Source organism: Mus caroli, unplaced genomic scaffold (genome assembly GCF_978045245.1).
Source record: "Mus caroli unplaced genomic scaffold, Mus_caroli_1 scaffold_13, whole genome shotgun sequence".
Taxonomy (NCBI): Eukaryota; Metazoa; Chordata; class Mammalia; order Rodentia; family Muridae; genus Mus; species Mus caroli.
The window spans coordinates 89,966,458-89,986,408 of record NW_028227268.1 but is presented as its reverse complement, the minus strand read 5'-3'; the positions used below and the strand labels follow the sequence as shown (position 1 = coordinate 89,986,408).

Below are 19,951 nucleotides of genomic sequence, written 5' to 3'. Positions count from 1 at the left end.
AGGTGATGGCTCCAATAAATATTGGAGGTGCATTGGACAAGTGGGGTAAGTCTAGAGATCTAGTCCTATGGATTCGTTTTTGGAGAGTTCAAGAAGAAACTGCTGAGAGCTTCAGTCGGCAGCATGGTGAACAGTTGTCTGTGTGCCAAGTGTGAGACGGATGGGCTGGGAAACGGCTGAAGCGCAGCTCCTTCCACCCTGACCCCCAAACAGGGTTTCTAATGGGAAGGCTGACAGACCCTTTACTGTAGTGGCACTACTGGGGCAGCTATAATATTATCCTCATAATTCTACTATATAATAACAACAAAGAAAAAGAAGGTGAAGGGTCATTGCGCTTTGTCTTTAGAATTAAGATGGCTGTCTTCATCCTTACAGCATACTCTTAATTCTGGAGACACATCTTAATAACCTCTAAATAGTTCCAACAAAAGAGCCGTGTCAGAGGAATGAGCAGGCCCCAAGGTGTTTCAACTGGAGTGTTTTCATCTGCCTTTATTGCTCTATCCCTCTCCAGAATTAAGGCAATAACCTGTGATAAATTATTCAGGAACTGCTACAGGGATCAAAGCAAAATCATTCTGTTAAAGTGCTGTTTGCAACATTTGGCACTTAGTGCGAAAACTTTTAATGTGCGCATGCTGAAAATCAAGGATTTTAAATAATTTAACATCGAGGAGTTTTTACGAAGGGACTAAAGATAGCAGGTTCTATTTAACTGCTCCTCTTCCTCCGAGAAGTTTTCATTCATTTTCCTTAAAACCCGTGACGTCATGGCTGAATTGAAAACTATGCCAGGGCAAGGCGAACAGTACATTATATTTGACTATAAAATAATGGGGGCTGGGGGACAAGAGACATTTTGAAATAATATCCCAGAACCGGGATTCCCCACCCCCCACTTTCTTTCTTTGATTTTGAAGAGAAAAATAAAAAAAGACAAAAATTTACCATTCACTTAAATTTTATTAGGACCAAGCAAAGAAAGCACAGTCATAAATAAGAGCTTTAGAGCATTCTTTCCTCACAGTGTTTCGGTTTGAGAGAACTTAATGTTCAACTTCAACCTAAAATCTGCATTTGAAAAATATCTATAAATAGAGAGTTAGATGATCCTGGTAAGGTTGCAAATTAAATGAATTTGGCAGTCCTACAGCATTTTCATAAAAATATTTTAGCAGCATCACCTCCTGTGGATTGGAATACTAAATACTTTACTAGAGAACAAAACAGAACTGTTTTCATCTCTAGTACGTGTGAATGAAGGACCTGAAAGCACCTTTGCATGCATTATTTATTCACCATGATAGAAAAAATAGCCTTAACCTAATAAATTACATTTAAGACCATTTAGTACAAAAGTTTTGTTTATGATAAAGCAACAGACTTCGTTCTTTACCGGCAGCTGTAAGCACCAAGTTTTCTTCATACAAATTAGACAGATGGTGCTTACAGTAGAATTTACTAAAGGTCTGTCACAACAAATGCAGCCAAGCTGCATATTTAATCACTGCAGAATCTTGTCTACCTGCAGCTGCCAACTGCTAATCCAATTTCCCTGATAAATGTGGCAAGAGACACGATCAGCAATAAAGAGCATCTAACTCCATTTTCCTGCAGGGCGTCTTTTGATGAACATTTAGGACGGAAGCGAGGAGTGCACTGTGTGGCCTTGGTTCGTGGCAGCTGCATGCATTCTGAGGCAGCGCTCAGGTTACTCACTTAATTCTGCCACTATCATTACGTTGCTATTGATCTCAGTAGCTGTTGCCTACACAGCATTACTCTAGATGAAGCTGAATCAGGCAGTTATCATGCATCAAACTTGCTCAAAAGCCTGGAGATTTCCCCTTAATTACTTGTGATTTTATTTGCAAATACCGTTAAAGTGTAATCAAGCAGTCACTTTCCAGGGTCGTTAAGAACTCGGTAGTTTAGGGATATATCACTGGAACTCCATTAAAAATGACTCTAGGAAGATGGTTTCTATCAAACTAGATGGAATTACATCCAAACAGGCGTGGAATATAATGAAATCTTCAAATGAGACAAATGTAATTTTTATAAAGATGGCAGTTTTCAACATCACTGATTCTTTTGATAAGGGGCAACAATGGCTACTAAAAAGCTGTAAAGATTCTGTTGGTCAGAAGAATTTAGAAGACATCTAAAAATTACAGTTAATTTGACTGGTCACTGACACAGAATTTAGGAAGACCATTTAAACAAAGAAAAATTAAGATCTTATTTACTTTTAAAAAATTTAATGGTATCTAGTTCAAAATCTCTATTTTAAAATAAAAGGTATAATATTTCCATAATTTTTTCCCTCAGAATAATATAAATATCACCAAAGGTTATCCCTTTTCTAGTTGACTTGATGGTATTTGTTTGTGTATGTGTATATATATATATATATATATATATATATATATATATATATATATATATATGAATGATAGAGAAAAGGGAGAGAGGAAAAGAGAAGCCATGAAAGATGGATAATATTTCAACGTATTTCAAATAACAGTAACATATGACCAGGGCACCACCAACAAAGGTACCTACTTCTCTCAAGTGTAGTTATTATTCTTAAGACTAATAATCAGTGCTTATCTGTTTGCTATAGCACTAATGTCGTATAATTTCAGGAGATACTATTTCTGTTTGGCGAAGCTCCTGTTCCCATCCCCCCAACCCTCCATAAAATATGGGGCTGTTTTGTCACAAACAGCTTGGTACACTTAAGGATTTTACTAATAAAACATAATGTTGTCTTAGATATTATGACTGTTGCCACAGCTGAAGTGACTTGTCAAATCAATCCTAATATGGCTCCCACAGGCACATAAAGCCTTATTTAGCCATCAGTTACCCTAATCACTTGTTCACTTTAAGGATGCAATACTTGAAGACCAGCTCCTGTTTATACACATATGCCTAGCCATTTAATAAAGTCCTGATTTATAGAAATTCTTGTTTAAAAATCTTCAGAGATGTAGGGTTTTGGCACATGTGTGTGTATCTATACAGACATGCTGAGACCCAGAGTCGGCCGGGTAGGTGGGAGCTTGGTTAAAGAAAGTATGTGCCCATGAGAACTCTGCTCTTACAGACAGCATCACTGGAGACACATCTGCACCACCTAACTGTGAAGTGACAGTCCTTAGCCACACTCACTGACCTCAAAGTCTATTTGTATCAGAAACTAGAGAAGCTTATGTTAAAGCTCAACTCATAAGCATATCACTTAGAGATGTGGGTTTAAAACTCACATACATACAAGTACACAGATACACAAATGCCTGTTCTGGTGTTAAAGGAAAAACTTGTCTTTCCTCATGTATGGAAACAAAACTCACCTTTACTTCTTCCTGTTTAAAGTTATTGTTGAATATTTGTAACACTGTTTCAAAAGAGACTGTGAGAGGCAGCATAAAATTCTCAAATTCATCCTCATCTTCACCTATGAAAGAGACAAAAGGGTCACAGTTTAAAATGTACGCTAATGTACATTAGCCTCACCACTGAGTGGGTCACTCAGGTTTAGAGATGTTCCTGAGAAGAAGCCACCCTGCATCTGTATCCATGCCACAGCTGGTGCTTGGGCTCATTGCATATTCTGGTTTTTACTCTATACCAAATGAAACAACAACATTACTCAAGAGCCACTTTTCTCCCTGGCTTTAACTGACTCAGGCCCCAGGCATCTCCATCCATCTTTAGATTTGGGGGCCCCACAGTTTCCCTGATCCCTCAGGAAAGGCTACTTTGAAAGCTTTACAGACATTGGTCTCTCTCTCTCTCTCTCTTTCTCTCTCTCTCTGTCTCTCTCTGTCTCTCTGTCTCTCTGTCTCTTCTTCTTCTTCATTTATATTCTTTAAAACATTAACTTCCAGGGGCTGGCAAGCTCCCTAGCTCAGTGGTTAAGAGGACCTGAGTACTGCTTGGAGCACATCAGGCAGCCCAGGCGCCTTTAACCCTCGCTCCATGGGCCTTAGCCCCTCTTCTGGAAACACACATATACACACGGACAAATCTTTAAAGATGGACTTCTTTTTTTTTTTTTTTTTTGGTTTTTCGAGACAGGGTTTCTCTGTATAGCCCTGGCTGTGCTGGAACTCACTTTGTAGACCAGGCTGGCCTCGAACTCAGAAATCCGCCTGCCTCTGCCTCCCAAGTGCTGGGATTAAAGGCGTGCGCCAAAAAAAAAAAAAAAAAAAAAAAAAAGATGGACTTCTTAATGAATGGAAAAAGGATGAGGCTCTCTCACAGGATGTTTGGATTTCCACTCTTCTTCCTCTTCACTTCCTCTTCATTATGAGCAAAGAGTAAAATTAGATATTCCTCCTTAATTTTTTATATAAAGGTAGACTATATTGTCCTTAATGATTCTGTCAAAACAGAATCTTTACACATTGATAATTTGTATGCTATTCTTTTCAAGATCGGTTTCTCTGAAATCAGATCGATTGTCTCATTCATCTTCTGCTACATAGAACCATTTACTAACAAAGCCACAGAAAGGCTTACATGTGTGGTTGAAGGCCCCACTAAGTTGGAAGAGAACCATATGGTTCAAATCTTCTGATTTCAGTGCTATCAGTGGTTTAAATACAGCATGCTGTAGGAAACGACAGAGAGGAGACCAGTAGACCCCATGTTGGTACAGAAGAAGGACCACTACCTAAGGCTCATGAAATTCCAACTTCCAGGTTCCAACCCAGATCTGCTCTCCTGCATCAGACTCTTAGGGCATAGGAAGTCACTCTGTTTTTGCAGCTCTCCAGATAATTCAGATACATTCATCCTTATACAGACCAAGTCCAAGGCCACACACAGAGGCTATCAGTGGTGGGTCCTTTGACTCCTAAGTGGTGGCTGATCTGGTTGATCCTTAAATTTTATGATTTGCTTCTTCCCTTAAAACTTACATAATAACTTTTCTTCAGAGTCCAACAGAATAGTGAACAGAAAAAGCTACCAAGCCAGTGAATCTTTCCTTGTGGTGTAGTCCTGGGTCTAGATCTTGGGTGAAGAGTGAAGCAGAGCAAGTTATAATCTATGCTTTGTCAAGCTGTTATGTGACCACATCATTCCTCATCGCCAAACAGCTTGTCACAGAAGTTTGCATTTTTAAGGCTTGCATCCAAAGAAGTCATCTAAAATGGCCACACCCTTCCCAGACCTTCTGCAAGGGCCTCCTCTCTCCCTTCTATTTCTGTTGCATCCCCTTCACTTTAGAGCACGGATCTCGTAACAGCACCAGCACTGTGGCCATTTACATCATGCCACCACCATTTACATCATGCCACCACCATTTACATCATGCCACCACCATCACCATTTGATCAAGGTGTCCATGGGACTGAAGGAAACTCATACTTTTTCCTATGTGAATTAGTAACTACTAACCTAGCCTGGTCACTAGAGCGGGCTTAGCTTCTGGAGTGCTGACAGAGTGTGCCGCTGTTTTCCTGTGGAGGATGAGGACGCAGGGCTCTGGAGTGCACAGATTCAGGAATCTGACTTTTCCACATATTATTTAACCTTAAATATTTTACTAATCACTGAGTCTCACCTTCTTCATCTTTGAAATAAGGATGAAACTATCTTTAAGGTTTCTGTAAAGATGAAATGATAAAATACACGAAAAGTAGGTGTTTCTTATATAATAATGGTGGCACTAGTATTACAGTATTAGTATATACACAGCACTGTTGGCAATAGCATTATTCCAGAATTATGGTGGTACTATTATTACAGTAGCAGTATATATAGCAATGGTGGTACTAGCATTATAGTATCAGCCCCCAAAACAGTGCCTTCTGTATTTAGGGAGATAACCTGTTTGAATGAAAAACAGTTGCTCAACAAATTTTAAAAGTCTTGGGTGGGTCAGATTATAGGTGCAAATTATAGCCTGTGACATCCATTAGAGGTGGAGGCTCAGGGATTAAGAGTTAACTGCCAGGCCCAGCTACTTGAATATCTGTTACTTCAAGGTTTTAAAACACCTTATATTAAAAAAAAAAGGGGGGGGGCCTGGGAAGGTGCAGCTTAGTGGTAGATTTTGTGGGAATCCTAACAGTGGGAACAGGGTGGGGGTCGGGGGGAGGGGGCTGTCCCTGACTCTGTTGACTACTTGTGGGACCTTGGTCCTCCTGCTGGGTTGCGTCGCCCAGCTTTGATGTGATATGTGTGCCTGTCTTACTGTAGCTTGTTATATTCTGTTTAGTTGAGGTCATTGAGAGGCTTGCTCTTTTCTGAGGGGAGGGAGTGGACAGGAGTAAAGTGGGGTGGGGTGGGAGGGGGAAGTCAGAGAGAAAGACTGAGGCGGGAAGGACTGGAGGGGAAACCGCAGTCAGGATGTAATACATTAGAGAAAAATTTTTAAAAAGGCCTGAGACGGTAGCTCTGTGGTAGAGTCCTTGGGTAGCATGTGTGAAAGCCCTGGGTTCAAACTACACAACCACAAAAGAAATGAACACAAAACTGAAAAAAAGACAAAAGCCAATGTAGTAAACAGTGGAAGTGAACATTATCAAATCCTAGGTACATAATATATATGTACACTGAATTTAAAACCCAACCTTACTCTATGATAAAGTGTTTTCTAAAAATGATTATTAAGAAGAATGGTGCTGATGTAAGCACAGGCAAAAGGGTGCCAGGAAGAGTGAACGCGTTCTCTGAAACCACTCAGTCCTGGCTCTGCTCTGTTAGCTGTCTGCCATGTAAACCTTAGTGTCCTCATTTGTAATTAAGAGACATAATATTTACTTTATAAAGTTAGCTGTGAGGATTAAATGAGGAAGCATCTGTACTTCCCTTGCTGGCACTTCATAAATGACAGACATTAGCATTCTCCTTGTCTTGAGTTCAGCATGGACTTAGAAGGTGATTATGATAATTAAATAAAGTGTGACCACACAACTGCCAGCCCAATAAATATCCTTCCTTTGGGAATGATTTCTGCAATAAAGCTTCCACTTTTCCAAGGCAACGAGATATTTATTCAAAACAAATACAAATTTACAGCTTCTGTATTGCAACTTTATATTTTAAGCTACAGATTTAAAAAAAAAAACAACCAAATAACTTACTGACTCTATTTTACCAACTAAAATTCTTGAGGCCCACTCAACAGGAAGGAAAGCACGCCTACTCTTAGAAACCAAATCCCTGGTAGTAGGTCCTGGATCCTAGAAGAGAACATACTATTGCTACTTTACTAGAGCACAGATAAGTGGATCTCCCACCCTCAGAGAAGCTTCTCTTTACAGCAAATGAGACCATTACAGAAAACTACAACTGGGTATGATGCAGACATCAACAGAACACGAGTGTTCAGTGCAACTCCTACACCAAGGGCTCAGGGGAAAGAGAAGAGGAGAGGCCACATAGACTGTAAGAACCAGAGGATCAGGAACACTGCATCTCTCTCTCAGAGATAATACGGAAGCTACACCATGCCACCTCAATGAAACGGCTGGCTGCCTAAGTAAGACCTGAGTGACAACAATATTAACAGATGTCATAGTGGGGAAGGGTCAGTCTGACCTGGTCTAAACAAATAACGTAGGCAACTGATGACCACTGCGAAAGGGAGAATCAGCTTATGAGCCCTAAAATTATAATCAGGTACATGGACCACATTAAGTGGACTCAGCTTATGTGTGTATCTAACAATAGTCATCAAAGAAAAGAGGCCATCACTGTGACATGGGAGAGGCTGGAAGACATGAGGGGGGCTGGAGTGAGGAAAGGGACTTGGGAACTGACACAATTATATTTTAATAAAAATAAAAAAAGATTTCATCAGATGAAAAACAAAAAAATAAAACACAATGAAAATAGGAATGTGAGCAGGTGCTGCTGGCAATGGTGTCACAAAAGTTTTCCTGCACCTGCATTTTCCAACCGGCTTTCCTGTCCTGGAACTCTGTAGACCAGGCTAACTTGGAACTCAGAGATCAGCCTGCCTCCGCCTCCCAAGCCCTGGGATTAAAGGCGTGTGCCACCACTGCCTGGCCTGCATTCCTTTTCTTACTGGAGTTACTATGACTGGCTATGACTTTTTATACACTTTGTCATTTACTGTGTGTCTTATTAGAATATAACCTTCTTAGGGCAGAACGCGGTCTACTTTGATTATGGCTGTGTGTCTAGTATTTAGAAGATGGTCAGGCTGAATTTGGCACTGAATTTGTTCAAAGAACTACATGCTCACGGTCCTTATTATATTCAATATTCTGTTGCAACTGACCATCCCACTTAATTATACAATCTCGCCCCCCCCCCCCCCCCGCAGAAACAGAAAGGCCCAAAAGAGTTAAGTAGTATGCCAAGTATCTTCCAGCTGATAAATGGCAGCGATGGTCTGAGATCCTGATCAGGTCTGTTGTATTCTCAAACTTATGTTCTTCCCCTATCTCTGATGCAGTGGAAGACATCAAATGCCACTGTGCAGTCAGTGGCACAGAATTGTGGATTCGAAGTTGCTTAAGTCAGGAGAGGGCAAACCCAGCTCGGTGCTGGTGAGGAAAGTGGACTCCTAAGCAAGCAGGGAGTTCCAAGCAGACCAGTGTTGGGATGGGGGGGTCATCAACAGTGTCTCCATCGCACTTACTGCTGCTCCTGTGTGACTGCAAGGTACATCTTATTGCCTAAGATGGAGACCTGGCTACTTTTGTCAGCATCCATTAAGGATTTCTCCCTCCCTGTAGTGTCTACAGAGGTACCACTCACTCTTTCTAATGCAAAAGAAGAAAGCATTGGATGTCTTGGAGCGTCCTATTCAAGGATGTAGTCATATTTTTACTATGCTAAGTGAACGCGCCAGGCTTTTATGAATAATAATTAAGGCTGACTTTTTTTTCTATTAAGTCAAAGGGCACAAAAGCAACATGATTTGAAGGTAAAGTACTAATTAACAAACTGACCCCCAACTCTGAATGGTAAGTTATTGTATTAATATACATTCTAACTTCTTTATTACCCATTAAAAGAAGAGATTTTTTGGTTGGCTTTTAGGAAATTCCCAAACTAATCACTTTTACTGAGTTTCCAAGGATATGGATAAACAGAAAAGTTATTATTTTTGTATGCTACCAATTTTTTTTTTCCTTCTGAGAAAGCACTTTTAGCATAGGGACCTTCTTAATACATTGGCTGTCAGATATTTGATTTTTCCTACATTTTGTATATTTCTGTATACAGTTTCAAACCCTCAATACATATATTTCTGTGTACAGTTTCAAACTCCTCAATAGAGGAGGACTAAGGACATTCTTAGCTCTAGACTGAGTTTGAAGCTGGACTGCATTCTATGAAACCTGGCTCTAAGATCCAAACAACCAAAACAAAAGCCACCTAACCCAACCAACCTCACACTAAACAACAACAAAAAACCGAAAACAATAACAATAATAAGCCTAATACCAAATCAAACCAAACCAAAGCAACCCCCCTCCCCCCACGCTGAGTGGTGGTGAGTTTAAAATTGTTGACTCCTGTTCCCAGAAGCAAGAACTGACCCCCAGGGGTGTAAACTGGTACAACCAGCGCAGCATGGGGAATGAGCCCTGGTGGAAGAGTTGGGCAGAATTGCCATCTGACTCCAAGACAACCGTAAGCATTTTACCACACAAAACCTTGAGAGCTGCCGGGCACTGGGATTCACACTATAAACCAAGCACTCAAGCAACAGGGGCAGGAGGTCCAGGTCCAGGATGGTCTAAGTCACAGAGGAAGACCCTGTCTCAACTAACCAAAACTAAAGTCTGTAAGTGTTTATAGCAGCACCATTTCATAATAGCAAAAAAGTAGAAACATTTCACAACCCAACTGCTCATTTAAGTGGAGGAATAGATGAGCTACATATATGTGTGTATACATAGGAACATTTAGCTATCAAAAGGGGAAAAACTATCGATATATGCTAAAACATGGATAAGCCTCAAAAATAACGTATCAAGTTAAAGACAAAGGCCACAATTCCACTTATATTCAATGTCCCCTCTAGGACAAATCCAAACAGAAAGCAGTTAAGTGGTTGCCAGGAGAAGAGGTGTAGAGAGAAGAAAATCTCTGGAGATATGATGGTGCTGGTTATACAACCCTGCAAATATTCTAAAAGGGATAAATACCTTTGGGTTGACATTTAAAGGGATCAATTATATGGCACCAGAGCCTAAAAAGCAAACAAAACCACTACCACAACAGAAATCTGAGTTTGCCCTCCTCTCCTTTAAGCACACACACACACACACACACACACACACACACACACACACACACACACACACAGAGCGAGTTTTCTGACTTCCTCAGATTGGAATGCACACAGGGCTGGGCCTGCGGACTTGGTAAAGTGGGCAAGGAGAGACAAGCAATTGCAGGAACTTTAGACGATGGTAGCTGACAGCTGGTAAGAATCTATTGCCTGATAAATGATAAACACTGTGAAATGCTTGTGGCATTTTTTATGTCAGCAAGCTGGATACCATTCTGACATGGGAATATGTGAGTATTTGGGGTTCTAGAGTAAAGTCCTAGAACTTCTGTTGAGTTCCAGTCCATCTTGGTAAACAAGTTCTTCAATAGGAGATTCCTACCCGCTACCAAAAAAAAAAAAAAAAAAAAAAAAAAGGAGGAAGAGGAGGCGGCGGCAGAAGAAAGAAGAAAGAAGGAAGGAGGAGGAGAAGAAGAGAGGGAGAGAGAGAGAGAGAGAGAGAAAGAAAGTTATTTTAATCTGTTCGAAGGAGTACACTTGGGTCCTAAGAGTCCTTAAAGGCAGGAGCGAACCCTAAGGTCAGCAGCATGAGACTGGCTCAAAAGGAACTCCTGAAGCCATGAAGCAGGACAGACTGCTTAGACCACAGCCCTGCCAATACCTTAGTTCTACTCACTGAGATCCAATTTATATATCTGATATCTAGAACTATGCAATCTCTATTTGTTACCTAAGTAATAAGAATTTAACACAGCAAGTAAAGACTTGCCTATAAGTTCTGGTCCAAACTAGGGGCAACTAATAAAAGACCAATGCGAGGAGATACAAGAGCATGAAAGAGCATGATGAGCATGAAGGAAACAGTCAACTAAAGGCAGGGAGCGGTGGGTGATGCCACCATGTCTACACCCACGGCCCTGCTGTGCGCAGCACTGCAGGAAGATGCCACTTCCACAAGCTCTGTTTAGCAGAAGGCTCAAGGAATGTGCTTGGCTGGTCCCTGAAACAAATCCATTATCCTTGTACACTGATTTACAAGTTCTGGTCACTTTTAAAATGAGCTGTGACTTTGGGCAGGACAGGTTGTTTTAGAATCTTCAGAAGTGTCACCAGTGGGAAAGTGGATGCAGTAAAACTGTGGAACTTGCCTCAGTCTGAGGTCCAACTAGTGGTTTGCTTCTGACTTTCAATAAATGTATCTTAGTTAATAGTTACTAAGTACTTGATGCTAGGGATTCAATTCACATGGCAATCCTGTCACTATCTTCAGTTAATAGACTGAAAAACTGAGGTCCCCTGAAGTTCTAGAAAACCACAAAGCTTGCTTTCCTTTCTAGAAGAAAAACAGCTCATCCAGGGCAGAGTTGCTGTTCCTTTGGTAAGAACCCTAACCTAGACATTTCACCCTGAGTGTTCTATTCCCTGGGGTGCTCTGGACTCTACCCTCAAAACCAGGTACATTATTAAAACTGTATCTGGACTTAATGGGCTGCTTTCTGCCTACAGGGCCAGCTAATTAGTCTTAATTATCTCATTATGGAGTCTAAGTATTTCCAGCTGCTTCTTTACCCCAACTGCCCACTCTCCCACCCTTCTCCCATGTCTACTTTCCAAGTAGTCTCTGCCAAGTCATGGACACAGGTGAAATGATGATGTATTCTCCATCCATGAGAACATTAGTTATTTCTGATCAAGCCCCTTACCTGCTAAGGTTTCCTGAGAAGCCTTTCCTCAGTCCATGAAAAGAAATACAGTTTGCCCAATTAGTAGACACGGAACACCACCTACAAATTTCACTTGACCTTCACTGGATTAATTAGCAAATTCTACACACAAAAAACCATAGAAGTGACTCTATTTCACAGACTCTTAGAAAGTAATCTCTCATTTTTTCCTCATTGCTCCCAAGCCCTGAATCAATCCTTTGTTTCAAACAGTTCAAATAAAGAAGAAGAAAAGTTATATTTCTTACTTGATTGAGAAGGTGAAGGGTGAAGGGACACTTTGGTAAGAATGAATAAAAATACACGGTCTGTTGGCTACTTTGGGCAAGTCCGTGTATCTCTGAACCTCAGTTCACTATTAAACAATGGAATGATTGGTACTCGGCAGAGGGAGAGAACTGCCTTTTCAAAGAAGTCCTCTATTTCCACAAGCCTGTCACTGTGTGAGCACTCCTGCATACGTACGTACATACATACACATAGACACACACACACACACACACACACACACACACACACACACACGTAATATAAAAGGGGAAAAGTTCCTTTCTGGGTATTTAAAAATTCTACCTTTAGTTGCTACCTGGAGACTACTCTTTCTCTGTTACTCAAGTTATTAACTTGTTACATAACATTTCTCAACTTTAGGTTAGCAACACCCTTAAGTACCAATTACCATTTTCAGACACATACTACGTCACCATCACTCCTAAAGACAGAACTATCTTACCATCCATAAGCACCATTGAAATATTAATATTTTTCTCATCATTGAAAAGACCACTCATTTTTTTACAGTTTAAAATATCGGAGGAATGTAACGCTTGCTCAAATCCTAACCCAAATACTTCTGAGTAGTTCAGTGTTAGAATTTCTGCATATATGGTTTGATATGGCTGTTGACACTGAAATTCCAAATTTATAAGTGGCAAAACATTTGCAACTAATATTTGGTTCTTCACAACACAAAGAGCATCCTTGAGGCTTTCGATGCTTCTCCTCTTCAGGGTTTGTCAACTTAATTTACCTCCATTTAAATTAAACAACACAGAAGGGTTTTGTTTGTTCAAATATTTCACACTGAACAGCTTGTTGGAGATTCTCCATTTATTCTTTCCTTTAGCTTATTAAATCAACAAGTTAATTGTAAAATAACCCAGGGAGCTCTAAAGAGGTTCTCCGAAGGGTGGCATGCATGCACTGAGGCCAGCCACCCATTTCTTTGTTCACATGCATTTTCTTGCAAGGAGGATTCCTGCATCCCTTTGGTAATTTCTGGGGACTTAAATAGCACAAAACTAGCATCCTTTCCACATTGAAACATTATCATTGTACTGATCAAAGGCTTCCAATTCTGTCCGCCATACAAGTGAGCACTTTGTCTAGTTTATTTAAAACAATTTGATAACTGTTTATTGCCAAAAACTTCCTCATTTTCATTGGAAAGACAACCTGGGGCACATAGCATCTAATTAAATTCATACAAAGTGCAAATTATTGAATATAATCCAAAATGCATTTCAAAGTAAATACCAATTAATGTGACACCCAATTTCTGTCCCCCTTTCTAATTACTCCAATGTGCATGGCTTATATAAAAATATTCAATTCATTTTGTAGGATTCAATTAGAATGTTTTGTATTTCAAGCCAAGAATCGAGTCCAGTTTATGCAAGCAGGTTGGCTAAGCATTTTTTCTACTTGATTCTTATCACTCCAAAGTTTACCCTTATTAATATTTTTTTAAATTTATAGATGGTTCTCATCACCCACTATTTTTGCTTCTTTCATTGAACACCTGGTCTGTGCTACTCTTGATTATAATATTATCTTTTCTTCTTTGTTTCCATGGCAGTGAACACAGTAGGAAACTATCAAACCATATATACTACATTTTGACATCAACAATCTCTTCAATCTAGGCTGTGAGACAAGGGCTCAAATAATCAAAACTGTGTTCAACAACATTCAGCAACAACAACAAAAAACATGAGGTAGTAACACTCTCGTGCTCAAGAGAGCAAGAGAGGACTAAGTGGGCTAGGAGTGGCTGCATGGAGCTCATTGGTTGTGGAAGTGATCAGACACTTGACAAATTCTGTTTGGAGAGGACAATGATCGAAAACATTTCCACAGAGATCCTGGCAGGCAGGGCTGATTCCAGAAGCCACAATAATGGCATCCAGGTTGCTGTAAAGCTGCCTGTCCTTTATTCAACAAGTGCCTAGTAATAACTATAGTGAGCTTGGTGCTAAAGAAATATGAAAAGACAAAATCAGTGCTCTGAAGAATCTCAACATACTCTGTAGAGAATGGCTCTGGTTCTTAACAAGACAAGAAAGCCTAGTTATACCATAGTGTTTCATAAGGATAGCTGTTATAGTTTTAAATTTTATCTGTAACTCAGACACAACTGTTTTATATTGAGTATCTACTATGTACGAGGTACACTTCTATTATAGCCTCTTTCTGTTTCACTCAAGGTGTACAAAAAAGTACTAGAATAGAACATTTTGTCCATATAAACTTTGAATGGAAAATGTAAATTAATTTATATTGTATAGGCTGGATATTTAAAAGGAATATAATTTGGAAAATAATGAAATTCTATTATTCAAATTATAAAGGTTTACTTAAGTTCCTTATGCCTCAAAAGTTTATATTAAGCAAAATTAAGTAAATCTGCCTTTAAATGTGTGCAATGCGGTCCTTCTGTCATCAATATGAATACCAATTATCAATTTAACACACTGTCCAAGTATTGTGGGATAGGGTCCACACTGTGGTAAGGCTCTGATATGCTCTGCTGTTTTTATGACGAACAGAAGATAAGGCTGAGTCTTTGTGTTGATGACTCAATGGAAAGAGAGGTCTTGATCCAGTTCCATTATCAGGTTCTGAATAGATGGCAAAGCCAATCTCCAAGGCATTTAATAATATTATCTTTAGGTTCTCCATTTCGTTCACTATGCAACCAGGCCATTAAAAGAGCGAAGTGTATTCAGCATTTTAATTGTTGGATGCAGGAAAATAAGTGATCAAGTTCCTCAAGGTGAGGCAGGGCTCACTAAGCCTGACACATGGATCTCAGTTCAGCCATGAGCTTGGTAAATACTGCCCAGAAGAGCAGGCGTTTACAGCTTCTCTCCACAGCAGCACCCAGAGGTAAACAGACCAGTGCTCAGCACAGGAGGCCGTTATCAGAACTCCTACTGCATTGGGTTTTGCATGCCTGGTTTATAGTCTTCAAATATTTATAGACACGTTTCTTTGCCTCAAGCTCTAGTTGTCACTTATCCAAGTTATACATTTAATCTCTCCTTAGAAATCAATTTCACACAGCTCCTTAATAATTCTAGTTGCATTTTCTCAATTTTTAGTTATCTGTTTTTCTCATGACTCATTCTGTTGAAATGTATGAAAATGATAGAGCCATGGAGGGGTTAACTGCTTTTTCCATTTTAAGGTTTAATGTCTTTTGTGTAAGATAAAACTTTTCTTTCTTTTTATAAGATCACACTTTAAAAATTGTTTATGTGGATGGTATACCCATCAATATTGCAAGAAAAAAAGACAAATTTCAATACTATATTCTCTATGAATTAACAGTGTCACTGGCCAAAATCTCTTGATTGTCTCCAGCTGACTGACATGAGAACTACAGGAATCTAGAGTAACACAGCTCCACAGAAAAGTGCCCACTTCACAGTTCTACCTATGTGTAGAAATTTGTGTGTGTGTCTTACTAAGCAGAGCTTTTCAATAAAAAAAATTAAAATGGGATAAGGAATGTTTTTAGAAAACAAGACTCCAACACCAACAGTCCAGGAATTGAGGGAGGCAAATGGGATGCCATCAAACAAAAAATACAATGATACAGAATTTCATTATTTTAAGAGTGGTATCTAACAAAGATGAAAGACATTGAATGCTGAAGACAATGGAGGCAAACGAAGACCCTTGCTTACTATCTGTAGGACAGGCCTTATGAAAACCGATCTATATGGAGAGCCCTCAACAACTTAAAAAAAAGAACTATCAAAACCCACTAATCCCACGATTGGGTACACCTCCAAAAGGACAGAAGACACTGCAATGTCATGCTTTCAACATCACTATTCAGCACAATCAAGAAACAGAAGCAGGCTTACTTTCACCAATGAACAATGAGGGACATATGGAGGGCGTTTATACACGCCATATTATGTTTGGCCACAAAAAGAATGAAAATTTGTCATATGAGACAATACAGATAGTACACCTGATGCCAAGTGAAGTAAGTCAGGACACAAAGACAACTCCCTCACACCCGACAGAACTTCAAAATGTCATAATAATAGTGGTTATTAGAGGCTGGGCCCTGTAGAGGAGGGGAAGAGCTGGATGGAGGCCTGTCGATGGGCCTTTAGTTAGAACTTAAGTCCTCATGTGCTAATGCATTATAGGATGCTAATGGCACACTGGACACTTCAAAATCTACAAGAAACTATCTGAAGTATTTAACAATGAGGAACTTGTAAGTGTCCAAAAAGATAGGTATTTAATGATGAACTTAGATTGTAGCTCCGTTGTAAACTGCCGGCTTACTATGCATGGGACCTTTGGATTTGACCTTCAACAGTACCAAAACCAAAATAAAACAAAATCAACACAAACTAAGAAAAGAAGACTTGTTTAACATGAATAATCATAAAATACATAAAAATATGAAAACATTCCATGGTACCCTGGTAATATATACACTCTCTTTATATCAGCTAAAAGTAAATTAAAATTTTTAAAAATCAAGACAGGGTTTCTCTGAGAGTGCCCCAGCGGAATTTTGTTTGTTTGTTTGTTTGTTTCAAGACAGGGTTTCTCTGTGTAGCCCTGGCTGTCCTAGAATTCACTCTGTAGACCAGACTGGCCTCGAACTTAGAAATCCACCTGCCTCTGCCTCCCAAGTGCTGGGATTAAAGGCGTGCGCCACCACTGCTCAGCCAGAAATGTTTTTAAAACACTGTAAAACACACAAATACATAATTAAATCTAGCATTTAATTAGCATAATATTATCTCATGCACATATCACTTTAGGGATGAGAGCACTTTACACACCCTTGTAAAAAGTACTTCACAACAACATGCTGGGAGTTCCGTAAGTTCTGTAGCATGCTTGAGACTGTTGGCCAGAAACCTCTACAACTGCGACTGCATGCCACAGCTCTTCAACTTTATTCCCGTAACTAGTTGAAAAGGCATATCAAAGTCAGGACATCATTTTATACTGTCTCCAAATTTGATAGTCCTTGGGAACTACTACTATCCAATTTTATGAAATCCCCTTGTTTTTTTGGAGTCTGCCTAGAGTGAGATCTTGCAGTAGTTGTCTGTCTATGCCCGGCTTATTTCACTTAACACAATACAAACCACGCAGGTTCATCCACCCAACAAAGGCAATGCAAATGGATTCATTTTCTTACTTTTATGGCTAAAGAGGATTCGTCTGTGTGTGTGTGTGTGTATCTGTGCGCTCGAGCGTGAGTGCATGTTTATTCAAGCCTCAGTGGATACCAAGGTTGTTTCTATCTCTTGGCTACTGTGACTGCTGCTTTAATGAACATGCTAGTGCAGGTGTCTGTTCTGTATGCTGACTTCACTCCCTCTGGTGTACAGCTCACTAGGAGGATTTCCAAAGCCTGCTGTGGTTTTACTTTTAATTATTTAAGGCATTTCCATATGGTTTTCAAAATGGTTACAGTAATTATTGAAAAAGCCCCTTCAGTTTTCCTCAGCCGCTTTGATGCATTTGCTCCGATGTATGCAGTTGCCCTATTAGCTCAGCAATGCCTTATCATTCACCCGCTCCTCACAGGTCATATACTGCAGTGGCCTCACTAGCCTGTTTGTGGCACTAGAGATAGAGTACTGGAAGAGCATTTCCTCAGCATGTGTAAAGCCCTGGACTGGATTCCTGCCATCACATAAAACTAGGCATGGTTGCAGACACCTATAATCCTACCAAGTAAGATTTAGAGAAAAGAGGACCAGAAGTCTAAGGTCATTTTCAACTACAAAGGAGTTCAAAACCACCCTGGTCTTCCTAAGACTTTCTCAAACAAAAATAAAAGAACAACTTCTGCCTCTGCAGATTTGGCAACTATAGGAATGCTGTGGACGGAGCTGAGGAAAGAGGCCTGCCTGAGCACATGAGGAATCCTGGGTTTGGCCCTCAGCACACAGGCCTGTAATGTCCTCTCAGCCTTCAGAAGTGGAGGATCAGGACTTCAAGCCCCTTCTCGACTTCAGCCTGAGGCCCAACTGAACCATCAGACTATCTCAGAACACCAGAGGGAAGATCTTTCCTGTTGGGCTGGCAAGATGGCTCAGTGGATAAATTAATCCACCAAGCCTGATCATCTGAGTTTGATCCCTGGAACCCACATGGTAAAAGAGAACAACTTCCCAAAAGGTTGTCCTTTAGCCCCCATTTGTGTGTTGTGGCCCAGGTACACACACGTATATACTCTCAAAATAAATTAAAAATTAAAATGTAAAAAAGAAAACAAAATGCAAAAAACCTATGAGAACAAGGGCAAACATTTATAGTATAGCTGTCCTTAAGACTGTTCCTACACTTCCTGTTCTTGACTCTGCAGTCCTAGGGACTGAAATATGTCAGGCAAGAGTTCTACCACTGGGCTATATCCCTGGCCATAAAAAAACCTTAATTTTGAGAGAGGGCCTGCCAAATTGCTGACCTTGAGCTCACTCTGTATTCCGCTCAGGCCTTGACCCAGTCCTCCTGTGGCCCCTGAGCCACCAGGCCCAGTTTCCAGATTAGCAAAAGTAAGATCAATGGTCAAGGATAAGCAGAAAGGAATCCTAACAAGTGAGACGCTTCACCAACCAACACTGCACTCTTTCATCTGCACTGCTGTTGACCTGTCAGCAAAGCTCCATCCACTTACCCAGGTCTACCATCAGAAGGCGAGTGAGGGCTGTGTAGAAGGTTGTCCGGCACCTGAAGTCACCCACATTGTAAGTATCACTGATGCCAAGAAACGGGAAGTGTTCACTCTGATGAAAGCAAAGGAGTATTCAAGGTTACCAGTGTCCACCTACTCACAAGGTTCTAGTTACTAGAGAACCAGACATACCGTGTGATTTTTCAGCATGAATTTCACAGCATCTATTTTCACAAGCTTTTTTAAAAGGATATAGGTAATAATGTTAAGGAATCTGGACAAATATACACAATAAATCATAAAACATAACTAAAACTGCACTTTAGTTTGTAAAGAGACTACTAAGTCTAGGAGTACTCCTATAGAAATGCCTTTCATTTTGCTAAGAATGATGATCCATTATTAACCAGGGCAATTACTTTTCCATCTTATACATATTCTAGTTATGAAATGAAAGAGTGAAACCTATAATTAGGACAAGAACCCCTCACTGTTAAAGCCTTGATAGCAGAAAATTGAAACTGACCCTTTTCACACTGGGTATGGCTAAAGAATTTCTTTTTACTAATTCTACTTCATAATAAAATTATTATAAAGACTCATAATGGACTATCAAGAAAGAGAAAATTATTCAATTTTAAGAAACAATGAATTCAGAAGTTTAAAACCAAAATCTAGTCAGAAAGATATAGCAAATTTCACGTCATTAAATGTTGAAAGACAGCTTAATATAACTAATATTTCTCAAGTGTTTAAGTGGAAGAGCTTTTTCATGTTATATTATTTTATCTAGTCTTCACAATGACAGTGTTATTAATTCTATTCTGTAGATATGAAAACAGAAGCTTAAAGAAGTTAAGTTGCCCATCTAAGACTGCATGGATGTGGCTGACACTGCTGAGTTCTCAACAAGGGTTGAGGGGCTGGTGAGATGGCTCAGTGGGTAAGAGCACCCGACTGCTCTTCCGAAGGTCCAGAGTTCAAATCCCAGCAACCACATGGTGGCTCACAACCATCCGTAACAAGATCTGGCGCCCTCTT

At 39.9% G+C, this 19,951-nt stretch overlaps 1 protein-coding gene across 3 annotated transcripts in view; it reads right to left on the bottom strand.

Annotated features, from left to right (window-relative positions):
- Window positions 1-19,951, bottom strand: part of Ranbp17 (RAN binding protein 17) — a 313,822-nt gene that overhangs the window by 89,412 nt on the left and 204,459 nt on the right. For all 3 annotated transcript variants that reach the window (XM_085829033.1, XM_085829032.1, XM_021175823.3), the window contains 3 exons: window positions 19,103-19,166; window positions 18,914-19,022; window positions 3,363-3,466 (listed from right to left, as the gene is read on the bottom strand). In XM_085829033.1, the coding sequence (XP_085685159.1) occupies window positions 3,363-3,466; window positions 18,914-19,022; window positions 19,103-19,166 (277 nt within the window). The remainder of the gene's footprint in view (window positions 1-3,362; window positions 3,467-18,913; window positions 19,023-19,102; window positions 19,167-19,951) is intronic.